The sequence below is a fragment of the Magnolia sinica genome, chromosome 12, assembly GCF_029962835.1.
Source record: "Magnolia sinica isolate HGM2019 chromosome 12, MsV1, whole genome shotgun sequence".
In the NCBI taxonomy this organism is placed as follows: Eukaryota; Viridiplantae; Streptophyta; class Magnoliopsida; order Magnoliales; family Magnoliaceae; genus Magnolia; species Magnolia sinica.
The window spans coordinates 69,774,158-69,786,959 of record NC_080584.1 but is presented as its reverse complement, the minus strand read 5'-3'; the positions used below and the strand labels follow the sequence as shown (position 1 = coordinate 69,786,959).

At 39.5% G+C, this 12,802-nt stretch overlaps 1 protein-coding gene across 2 annotated transcripts; it reads right to left on the bottom strand.

Moving 5' to 3' along the window:
* Positions 1-60: 60 nt before the first annotated feature.
* LOC131221613 (beta-amylase) lies at positions 61-12,634 on the bottom strand. Of its 2 annotated transcripts, XM_058216901.1 has the most exons (8): positions 12,315-12,634; positions 6,748-6,816; positions 5,234-5,632; positions 4,584-4,748; positions 3,180-3,443; positions 1,541-1,750; positions 835-1,074; positions 61-446 (listed from the first exon to the last, which is right to left on the bottom strand). In XM_058216901.1, the coding sequence occupies exons 1-8, from the start codon at positions 12,534-12,536 to the stop codon at positions 240-242; spliced, it is 1,776 nt and encodes a 591-aa protein (XP_058072884.1). In that variant the 5' UTR covers positions 12,537-12,634; the 3' UTR covers positions 61-239. The 2 variants fall into 2 exon arrangements, with proteins under 2 accessions (XP_058072884.1, XP_058072885.1); XM_058216902.1 differs by lacking the exons at positions 6,748-6,816; positions 12,315-12,634 and adding an exon at positions 6,506-6,634.
* Positions 12,635-12,802: the final 168 nt, after the last annotated feature.

The window sequence follows — 12,802 nt, the reverse complement described above, 5'->3', positions numbered from 1 at the left end:
ACCAAAATGCATTTAAAAAAAAACAACTGAAAGTAGAGATGCTATTCATTTCTTTGGGAATGAGAAGAAAATGCAAAACAACTCTTATTGAAGATGTCGAAAGCCGAACTATTACACAGAGATTAGCTACAAAGCTAGAGGATGGGATGATATACTGAATCCTTCCATTTTATTGAAACCATCTTCCCCCAAAACCTCTTACAAGCTTACATTTGCAGATATTGGTATTGTTCGAACTCTTACTTAAATATCGAACTGATTTTGTCAATAACATTGTCGAGCCAATCAGCAAAGTTGCCGCCGACACTCATATCTGTTTCAGGATCGAATGGGAATGGCTTCTCTGGTTTTGTTGCTTCTAGAATTACCTCAATTGGAATCTTTGGTTTTGATCGCTCCAAAGGGACCAAGGGATCGTAGTACTTTTGTGGGTCTGGACAGTAATCCTGAAGTAAAAGGCCAAGCAGGGATGATTTTAACTTCAGTAAAGGGTATTAACAGACCCCACTTTCAAATCCTACTTGAGCGAGTGGCACACGTGCGAAAGATTTAGTTTGAACATTAAAAAACCATCAACCATGCATGTGGGGTGGTCCAAAATGAGGTCAGGCTGGCTATCAGTGGGTCATTAGTGTATGGAGAAGTGGACAGTTAGAGAAACTGATCAACATTCATTTTCACTGCATAGGATTGACCCACATGATGACCAGACTGGTCTGATGTTTTTGTGACAGTACGTACGGTGTGTGCCACACCCATCTGCAACATTGGTGTGTATGCAGAGATTCGCGAATAACCATATTAGGAACAAGAAATTGAAAGGTGATTTATTACCTGATCGGCGTGCATTTTCCTCACGAATGTTTTGAATATCCTAAAATTCTTTCCAGTCAAGAGTTCGTCTGATAATCGGAGATATGTCAATGATGCGATCCGTAACTTTGGTGGTCCATTTCTGTTGACTCCATTTGGCCTTGCGTTCTTCAGGATCTGGTTATAAGCCGTCCTATCATACCTTGAAAGTGCATTTTCACACGCGACTTCGATGCTCTCTCTCCAACCCCCACTCAACACCTGAAATCATTTAAGAAAACCATTACAATGAGCATGGAAGGCCAAGGCTTCAGCACTCTTTGAAATCATAAAAAACCATGATTAAGAAAGAAAAAAAATAAAATACAATGCTTGATTGAATGAGAATGATCTTTCTATTCATCCATTTATGATCCAGGTGGGCTCCACATTTCAATGATCAGAGTATCTCATAGGGACCCACTATGAACTCTGTTCATTCCCTAAAAATATCTCCCATTGGAGAATCTTAGCTGTGTAGAAGTTGGTTGTTTTGGTCTTGCTGAATGATTTGCAGACCACCAATTGCATAGTTGACTAGTTGGTTATCTATCATCCACAATATGGCCTACTAGATGAATAGCCTGGATCACCAAAAGGTGGGCCCACAAGTACAATTTCTCAGCCACACTAATTTCATTTGATCTAGTCAAGCATCATATAGGACATGAGTATACCATGATTTTACCTGCTGAACGAGCTCCTCAGGCCCACTTTTAGCTTCTGCACTCTGCTCCGAGTCTCTCATCTCAATGCATGTAAAATTCAATATGGCGTAATGTCTCGACAGCATCCTCGCTATGGTTCTATACCCATCTCGATCGTCCAAGTTGTAGTATCCTGAAGTGAGTTCGGCGGCGTGGTTTGGAGCTTTGTACCACCAGTGAATTCCTGATACCTGTTTAAGGATAAGATAATGTATGATTAATCTAAATACAGAATCGATCCAACGCACCAGTAGCACTGTTATGTTATAATTCCTAGTTTGGTACTGATATGTTGACTGTCCACTCAATCTATTTGGACCATCCATCAGACCCAATCCAAATTTCATGGGCCATTTGGCAGAAAAATTGCACCCATCAGACAATTTTAACCATATGATCAATAGCCTGTAACCATTAAGATTGTTTACAGAAGGTAGGTCAGGTAGATACTGGGGTGGGGCTCACGTGAATTGTTTATCCTTTAAATGACCACTTGGATCAAATGATCGTGAGTCCTAACCTTCTGATAAAATGTCTTGAACTATACAATTTTGTGATATTGCATCATCAAGAAATTTTATGATATTTGTTGCAACCAAACACACCCTAACTGTTAGGATCTATGGAGCTTGATCATTAGAGGTGTACTGTTCATCCAGCTAGCACTTTTGCGGGTTGAGCTCCACTCCGAGCTCGTGCTGGGGTCAAAGGGGGGCAGCACCCCCTTGCTTGGAGGTCCGGGGGCGTGCCCTCAGTTCAAAGGGCAATTTCGTAATTTCAAATGGAGTTTTTATGTAAACCCTAGTTTGTTTTGGAGTAATATATATTCTGTCATGTTTGTGTGTGCGTGAGAGAGAGAGAGAGAGAGAGAGAGAGAGAGAGAGAGAGAGAGAGAGAGAGAGAGAGAGAGAGCTATTATTGTATTAGAGCTGCTTCTTCAATTTTGTCTTTGAGCATATTGGATTGGCATGAATTCGTGAACGTACCGAAAGGGAACCATGAAAATCTGTGTTGTGGTTTGCATCAGTTTTTTTTTTTTTCTTCTGTTTTCTTTTGATTTCGATATTGCTGTGCTTGTGGTCAATAAGGGATTTTCCTCCCAACACTAACCATAGTTTAAAAAAAAACCCAAAAACGAGACTTGGCTAGATGCCCATCTGGGTTAGGTCAACTCGAGGACTCCATTGAGTCCTTACTTCACTTGACTCGCTATTTAAAAACTAAATTAAAATATTTAAAGCAGTCAAGTTAGAGTGGGGTTGGATGCCTGACGTCATAATTTCAGAATTCATTTTCACTTCTGATTTGAGGTGAGTGACTTGGCTTGAGTCACTAAGAGTCGAATCAACCACCAACTTAGTGAGTTGATTTGATGAGTCTTTTTGAGTTAGGACCCAGTTTCCTAATAACTCAGCATGAAATCTCATTAAGTTGAGTTGACTCGGCTGAGTCTTGAATCGAGCCACCGACTTTTAGAGCTATGGTTTAAACCATTAATGAAACACTCTGATCTGATCCAACTGGACACTGAGTCAAGTTCGGTTTCTTAGGACTTCATGACATAAATGATTTTAATTAACAGTATGAAAGAAATGAAAAGCTGATATTTGGACCACTTACCTTAGCTGCTAGCTTGAGTTTATAGCCCAAGAAAATTTTATTAGCCTCATCAAGGATCTGATCGCCATGAATAATCAACCTGTTTGAGTACCATGTCAGAAAGAACTTTCCTTTCTCGGTGAGATACGTCCCATCCTTTTTGAAGAACTCAGTTGAGTCGGGCGTGTCGTTGTACTCCCCTGCATCATCAGGCACGTCCCACTCGGGATGGCCCGCCTGCATTGCGGCCTCTTTGAATTCGTCTTTCAGATATTTGTCGTAGCACTGCATTGTTTTTGTGTGAGATTGTCAAATTACCTTGTGAAAAATGGTAACTCTCTTTTAATCGTGAAATTTCTAGTGCGACCCAAGTGTCGAGTCTGAATTGGCCCGACTCGCCTGAGTTGAGTCTTAAAACCAATTTTGTGGGGCCCATGGTTGGATTATCCAAGCCATTGATCTGAGGGCACCCAAAAGATGTACTCAATTGATGAACTCTTAATCTTTGTTTTGTTGGCATACAAACATATATGGCTGAGAAGAAATGTAACAAGAAGCCAGATTTAATGGCTGGGATCTTCCAATTTGGAATTTCTTTTTGGGGTGGAGTCCATATGGGCTCATCAGCTCAATGGATTGGGTAAACCAAAAATGGGCCCCACCTTCACATGTACAAACTGGCTGAAAAATAAAATCAAGTTTGCAATCAGACAATATTAAAAACCGGTTGGCGAGCACCGTTCCTCCGAGCTTTGCATCAGGGGTCAATGCAGGCTAGATCATCTGACCTACAATTCAGGCCATTTCACTCCTCAGGTGGGCCACAGTGTATTAGCCATACATTTGTTTTGTACACTTAGGTCATCTGTGTAAACCAGAAAAAATGCAGGCGCCTGCGGAAGATCTGAGCCCTCAATCAGGTGGGCCACATTATGGACACCCTAGCCCAAAAATCTGGTGAATTCACATTCATCGGATGGGCCAGTGTCCTGATTGAACAGTGAAAGGTAATGGGCCCATCTTATCACTCACCTGCTACAGAAAGAGCTGGTCCCAGATCAGGCCACAATTTCATTGTCAGTTTCTAACAGATGCTCAGGAACGTTGATTTTACTGGTGTATCCTCACCATACTTGCAACATATCTGTCCATGATCTGACATATACATGAAGCAGGGCCCAACATGGATGTGACCTTATCTAAAATTCTAGCCAGTTAGACAATCTAGTCGGCTGAATTTGAGCATCATATTCGACAATAGGCATTTTGTAGCTGTTCATCTTTTTTCCTCAAATTCAGCGGTAACAATTGCCCGACCGACCTGATTTTTTTGATATGGTCACATTGACATTGAGGACTTCATGATGAGCAGTCTGGATTTCATGGAATGTCCAATAGGGATAAGAACTAGAGGTTCATGGATACCTGAAATTCTCCAATTCCTGGAAATACCCATCCTTGAGACTGTGGATAAGAGGGAAATCTGAGCTCACCAGCTGGGCCCAGGCCCACCTCAATATCAGTAATGAGCCCAGCTTCCAAGAAATCCGCCATATTCTCCTTAAAGCTCTTCATGTAGTCTCTATAAAGCTACAACAGTCAACACCCAAATTATAACATTAGAAGAAGGAAAAAAAAAAAAAAACACTATAGGCGTGTTTGGTTGCATCAAATATCATGAAATTCAGACTAATATGATATTTCATGATATTTGTTGCAACCAAACACACCCTAAAGTAAAAGATATGAAAAATTCAAAAGTAAATTTTCATATAAGCCTACAACCAGGATTAATGAGGCCGACCAAAAGGCCGAGTCCATGCAAGTCCAAGGCCATTCTACATAAGTCCAGCTTGGTTGGTGGAGCCTGACCCATTTACATCTAAATAGGTTAGGTCAGGTCAGGTCATGGTCGGGCTTAATGATTTTTAAGTGGGTTGGGTCAGTTGAGCTCGACCCATTTACATCTAAATGGGTCGGGTTCAACCTTAGGCTGACCCGGACCCGGACCCGGCACATTTCTAATCCTATCTATCATGGACTAATAGGAAGAAATGGGTCTTGAGAAATCAAACCTCCACAGCTGTACGGCCACCAAAAAGGGGCTGATTATCAACACCAATGCTAAGGTATTCAATATTTCGGGTGCCCCTTCTATTGGTGTAGTAGATATCCGGATCCGATTCTCCAATGTCTCGGATCCATTGTGGGATGGGTATATTAACAATATCCCCCACATTCCCACCACACTGATGGAATGACATGATGGCCTGAAGTTTCAGCCCACATTCTTGCACAAGCTCGAATAGGCTCCTATATGCTCTCCAATCACATTTCTTGGGGCCCTTGTTCTCTATGATGCCCCACCATATATCCACCATCACGCCGTCCACGTCAGCTGCTCTGAGTTGCTTCAGCTGTTTCCTCAGCCCTTCTTTGTTTTCTAACACATTTTCAGCTGTAACAACACCCAACTGATCCCAAAAAAAAAAATAAAAAAATGTTAGTTTAGTGGGCCAATTACACCTGGTTGAATTTGGACTGTTGGAATTGACATCGCCTATCGTGACCGTACATTAGGTCCAGTCCACTCTTCTTCTGCTACTGTGAGAAAATTGCAGTGATCGGATGGCCCTAAGGCATCCGGCATCCTTTTCCATTCATTTTTTTCAAGCCACTAGATGGAAAGGTTTGGATCATCCAATTAGTGTTCTTGTTTTTGGGGCAACCAATGAAGAGTGGATCAGGCTGAATGGATGGTCCAGATTGTTGATATAGATTGTGCATATATTCAATGGGTAAGATTGGATTAGATTTGAGAAACAATCAAGTGGGTTTCCATGCACTTAGTTGCATCTGGGCTCGTTGGCATCCACTTCAACCATCTCACCCGTCCATTAGTCCAGTCAACTCTTCTTCTGCTGTTTTGCAAAAATGGCACCAATCTGATGGTCCTAAAACATCCTTCTCCACCAAAATTTTCATGCTACTGAATGGAAGGTTCAGATCTTCCGATCCATCTGCTTTTTTGGAGGCAGCCAATGAAGAGTGGATTGGGCAGAATGGATGGTCCAGATCGGTGATATGGATTGTTGACATGTCCACATGGTATGGTTTCCATACAATTGGCCTTTGGTAGTAATCTCATTTAAGGTGTGTTTGGATGCTCAATTGGATTGAATGACACTCATCCATTTAGTAACATGTCTTATAATTATCTATGAAAATGGTGTCACCCCACTTGGGTCATTGCCCATTTACTGAATTGACCAATTGCAATTTGATTCCATTGGACATCCAAACGCACCTCACCTAAAAACAAGTATGCATGTGTGAATTTAACTTACTGGGAGCATGACACAAACACTTGGCCTTTAGTAGTAATCACATTTAAGGTGTGTTTGGATGCTCAATTAGATTGAATGGCACTCACCCATTTGGTGACATGGCTTATATTTATGAATGAAAATGGTGCCACCCCACTTGGGTCATTACCCATTACTGAATTGACCAATTGTAATTTAATTCCATTGCACATCCAAACGCACCCTCACCTAAAAACAAGTATGCATATGTGAATTTAACTTACTTGGAGCATGACATAGACAGGTACATAATTTGCAAGCATCTTCTCCTTCTCGGTTAGGAGAGTTGGGGTCTGCATCATAAAAAAAAGAGAGGGTTTTATTTTTCAAAATTTTGGGCTATGATTTCCTTGTTTGGATGAGAATATGGTTTGCTATCTTCTCTCTTTTATAGAAGGATGGGATAAAGGATCTATATCTATTCTATCCTTATCTTCTACCAGAAGGAAGCCAGGCTAACGTGCACTACGTGGGGGGACAGTTTAACAACTGGTGCTTCAGTATATTTTAACTTTTCTCGACCACGTGGCACAGGGGCAGTCGAAGTGATTGCGTCCTACCCCGCCTTTAAAATAATCGGTCCAGGAAGGGACTACGTGGGGTCCACCGAGATGTATGTATTTTATCCAAGCTGTCCATTCATTTTTTCAGATCATTTTAGAATAATATTATAAAAATGAGACATATCTAATGCTCAAGTGGACCACACCACAGGAAGAAGCGGTGATAATGACACTCACCGTTAAAACCTTCCTAGGGGCCACTGTGATGTTTATTATCCATCCAACCTGTTCATAAGGTCATATAGACATGTATGAAGGGAAAAAAAAATATCAGCTTAGATCCAATACTTCTACTATTCCCGATAAATTTTAAATTGTAAACATTCAATCCCCACTGTGTGGTCCACTTGAGACTTGGATCTGCATTTATTTTTTCTATTTAATACCTAAAATAATATTAAGAAATGGATGGACGGAGTGGATAAAACAAATACATAAAGGTGGGTCCCACATATCCCTGCTTGGATGGATTATCGTCCAGTCGGGGCAGTACGCAATCCACTTCCAGGCGCAGCATGGGTCGCAATGAATGAAGGAGACATGAATGATTTGATACAGATGCTCTTTCCCGTAAACGTGTGAGACGTGTAGGACATCGGATCCATGCAAAAGGTGGGCTACAGCCATGATGAGCACTTGGTATATTCAGATCCAATCAGTGGGTGGGCCATAACGTTAAAATCAACTCGTGTGGTCCACCTAATTAGTAGATTAGCCTGATTTTTGTAATAGTTGATTATCATGGTGTGGGCCACCTTTTGCATGGATAGGATTTTCTACCGAGGCTTGCTCTAAAACAATGCAATGTGATACGTTGAGACTTTAGCCTTTGAATCTTAGTCGTCTTCAAATGATCCAAACCGTTTATTCCATGTGTTTCATTTGGTTGGTGGTTAGGCGACAAATAAGATCTCTAAATTAAATTATTTACACATTTGCTTTTTATAATGGACGGTTACTAAAACGTTTATAAAATTCAATGGTTGAAAAATTCAATTTTGAAAGATTTACGGGACATTCACCATCCAGGAAGTCCCCATCACAAATGTTGTATGTGATCATTTATCTTTATGTATAAGGTGAAGTTATTAGTAATCCACATCGTTCATGTGGTGGGCCTCCTGATTGATGGGAGATGTCATGGAATCTTCCCTATCAGATGATCCTAGATGCTTGGTTGTAATTGTCCATTGCCATCAAATCAATGGTGCCCACCAAATCAACGGCTTATGTTTTACCAAAAGAGGTGTATCACAGTTCAACAATCGCTTGCCAAACGAATGACTGAAATTCAGATGGCCATCATTTGTTGTCTTGTGATCAAAACCGTTCATTTGTTGGGAAGCACCGTGATCTTAACAATAGAAATTTTCCCACAGGGTGTTTACTGCTGTGGGCCATCAGATGGTTATTGGTCTGGCAATCTGACCATCCTCATAAATCTAATGAAAGGTCCTGATCCAATGCACGATAAATGGTAGCACCCAGATCAATGGTAGACCACTTATCGACGGGCCAATACAAAAACATTTCAACAGCCAGGATTTGCAAGAATTTTATACTGAGCCCATCCAAGAGGTGCCCCATTCATGTTTCTCAAACTGTAAGGATATACGGTGTTAGATGCATGATATTTGAGGGTTGGACTGTGTGTGTGTGTATATATATATATATATATATATATATATATATATATATAATCATATGCAGTACACCACATTATCATACAAGGTCTTATATAACGGAAATGACAATAGATTTTTTAAAAAGAAAAGATGAATTACTTAAAAAGGCTCTGATACCGTGTAAAAATATAAAAAGGAAGAGAAATATTATGCATTTATTTTATAGAATTCTTTATTTATAATAGTAAAGGATTTTTACTTTAAAAATATTTTAAAATTGGAATTTCACTAATAATGCCTCATGATCAACCACATGCATTGAGTAGTGCTTCTAGAGAGATGAAATTATTAAATTGCCATATATAACTTTTTTTTTAAATTTTTAAATTTAAAATGTTATAAAGTCGAGATTTGTAGGGCCCAGATGGTATGTGTCTGGCATTTAACCCGCCAAACATATGCACCACGCCATGGTGATCATTTAAATAAAAGATTAGGCTACTAGAATTAAGAAGATTTTTATTTGTTTAATTTTTGTGATAGTACTCCTTTGTTGGACAAAGTAGATGTCATATTCTATCACATTCATTTAAAAAGGCAAATTAGGGTAATTTGATAATTTCATCCGTGGAAGGACACTTCATCCATACTTTGATTTTTTTGGAGGTATTATTACGTAAAATTTAAATTCTAGAGAAAATTTATGATAAAAAATAATAATTAAGGATGACAGGTAAATTCAAAATAGATATTAATATAATATAAAATTACACAATTAGATATATATATATATATATATATATATATATATATATATATATATATATATATGCTTACCTTTGTACCTTTTTACGTGAAAACCCATAAGTACATTTTTGCACATGTTTTCTGCCTAAAAAATCTGAATAGGTCACCTGATGTGGATCCCTTAAAATTTTAGGAGCTCAATTTTCAGCATGATCTAAAACTCTAATAGGCAATAGATAAGAGAAATATAAATCAAGAGAAAAAATTATTTCCTTTGGCCATGGCCCACAAAAGATTTCAAAAGGTGCTGCACCACGTGGACCATTCAGATTTTAGGAGTGCTCACGTAATAAGGGGTCTATATATATATATATATATATATATATATATATATATATGGAAAAGGAACTATGCGCTCCACATATATATTCCATATATATGTATATATATATATATATATATATATATATATATATATATATATATATATATATATATATATATATATATATATATGGAAAAGGAACTATGCGCTCGACCTCACGATAAACTCCGGTGAGGTCGAGCTATGTGGGCACCACCGTGATGCGTTTTGAACATCTAACCCATCAGTCAGATGCACCATTCCATCATGGGCCTAGGTCTCAAAAATTAAGTCAATCCGTGACTTTTTTGGGCCACACCACATATAGAAGTGGGGAGGGGCCGTGCACCATTAAAACATTCATAATCAGTTTTTTGGACCCATAGAGATGTGGTTTGTAAATCCAGCCCATCCATTATGTGTGTCCCACTTGCATGAGGGATCAGACCAAGTTTCAGCAGCATTCAAAACTCATGTGGGCCCCACCAAGTGCTTTTATATGTTTTAACGGTGTTTCACATGATTTTAGATAGTATGACCCACTTTAGTTCCATATACGGCTGATTTTTGGGATATCCCATAATTTAGAGGGTACCCATCAAATGCACGGTATTGATGGTCGACACGCATCACGGTGGGGCCCACACAGCTCGACCTAAGGGGAGCTAATCTTGAGGTCGAGCGCATAGTACCTTTTCCTATATATATATATATATATATATATATATAGTAATGCTTACCTTTGTACTTTCTTACATGAAAACCCATTCGTAGATTTTTGCACATGTTTTCGGCCAAAAAAATCTAAATGGTCCACCTGATGTTGAACCCTTAAAATTATATGAGCTCAATTTTCAGCAGGATCTAAAACTTTGATAGACAATAGAAAAGAGAAATATAAACCAAGAGAAAAAATTATTTCCTTTGTCCATGGCCCACAAAAGATTTCAATAGGTGCTGTACAACGTGGACCAAACAGATTTTATACTCATTATAAGTGTGCAAAGGTACGCAGGAGTGCTCGGGTAAGAAGGGGTATATATATATATATATATATATATATATATATATATATATATATAGATGCACTTTTATGTTCAAATATACTGCAATGGTCAATGCAGCAAGATTAAATGCCCAAACACAAACCCACGGTCATCAGCAATATTAGTACCATTGTACTAGATGAAAGATGATCGGGTGCAGTACTTTCACGTGCATGTTTATACTGATTTGTTGCTTGTAAAGAACGACCGAGCCTCCCAAAAACGTGGGCCACATCATAAAGATCACGTGGGGTAAAGAGCGGGAAAGTCCACTCATCATGCGGGCTTGAGTGTTGAAATCAATGGAGAGATCAAGGTATGACTCAGGTGTACCCCACCTAATGATTAGGTTGTTCTGATTTTGCCTAAGTTGATTTTAAAGTGGGCCCACCTTCTGCATGGCTAGGATGTTATACCCAAGTGAGACTTTGGCAGGAAAGAATGGATGCCGATTGGGTGGTGACCTCATCTCAGGACATTGTGGTCCCACCATGATGTATATGTTTTATCCATGCCGTCCATATGTTTTTTCACATCATTTTAGGCCATGAACCGAAAATTGAAGCACATCCAAAGATCAAGTGGACCACACTTCAGGAAATAGTCGGAATCGATCACCTCCAGTTGAAAACTTCTTGGGGGGCACTGAAGTTTTGGATCAAGCTGATATCTCCCTTCACCCAGGTCTGTGGGCCCCATGAAGTTTTCAACCGTGGATGTCATTATCCTTCCTATGGTGTGATTCACTCGATCTTTGGATATGCTTCAATTTTGGTCTAATACCCTAAAATGAGCTGAAAAAAACGGATGGACGGTGTAGATAAAACAAAAACATCAAGATGGCCCCCACAAAATCCCGACACCCCGAAACCCACGTGGTGTTGAGGCCACCACCCAATCAGCATCCGAAAAAATGGGTTCCAACTGAAAAAGTGTGGCTTCCCTTGGCTCATGACTGAAGAAAATGTGGACAAAAATTGAAAACGACAGGTACGCTTCTGAATGGTTCTACGTCTCCATAAACACACGCCATGAAATAACCAAACAAAAAAAAAAAAAAAAAAAAAAAAACGAACGGTCCAGAATGAATGGGACCACACTCACTTTGAGCACGTGTCTCAATCAAGTGATTTTTAGATGTAAGGTGGGCACACCTGAAATCTGGTTCCATCACTTGTGGCCGTTCATCAGTGTCATTGTCACTTGAAAGAATCCTATTTTAAAAACAAGAAAACTCAACTGGACTCTATAACTCAGTTGACTCAACTTAAATAAAACCTCTCGAGTCTTTTTCATAAAAAATAAAAAAAAACTTACTGTGTTGACTGAGTCAGTGAAATCTGGTTGACTCATGTGTAGAATATCACACTTAATTAAATGATTGTAATTGTAAAATGTCTTTGAAAATCTAATTTCTGAAATTCCATTGTTAAAACGAAAACATACCTTAATTTCGGTGGACGACCGTTTTGGAACCTCAGAAGTCACAGCTTGAGCCCGGACCATTCGAGAGGGACCCTTTAAGTGGCTACCTCCATTGGCTAGCTTGTCTAATTGCAAGAGGGCGATCGAGGGGTAGTTTGCTTTGCCGGAGAAATCTGTTTTTGATTGCCGGAGTGGGATTTTTCTCTCCCACACACCTAGGTTGGAGTGTAGGACGCTTGCCATGGTGAGAGGGGCTTGTTGTATACAGACTTACACAGGAAGACTATTCTCTACGTGAATTTGAAGAATGCATGGGGATTTAAGAAGACCCAAAGGTAGGAGAAAGGAAGAAACAAACGAGGGATATCTCCACAAGGAAAGTTGGGAAAAAGAAGAGAAATCTCTATTGGGAGAATGGGTGGTGGGTGTTCATCTTTTCTTTATAAAAATCTTCAATTTCTATTTTTGTTAGTGGTACGTGTCCGTATTAGACGCGGATTGCCTGCGGA

What these genes read in the sequence shown, in the direction of transcription:
- LOC131221613 (XM_058216901.1), bottom strand. Translation starts at nt 12,536, where the DNA reads ATGGCAAGCGTCCTACACTCCAACCTAGGTGTGTGGGAGAGAAAAATC. An exon ending in CAGGAATTGGAGAATTTCAG is followed by an intron (nt 3,444 to 4,583) that starts GTATCCATGAAC and finishes AAAACAATGCAG; the next exon opens with TGCTACGACAAATATCTGAA. An exon ending in CTGAGGAGCTCGTTCAGCAG is followed by an intron (nt 1,075 to 1,540) that starts GTAAAATCATGG and finishes AAATGATTTCAG; the next exon opens with GTGTTGAGTGGGGGTTGGAG.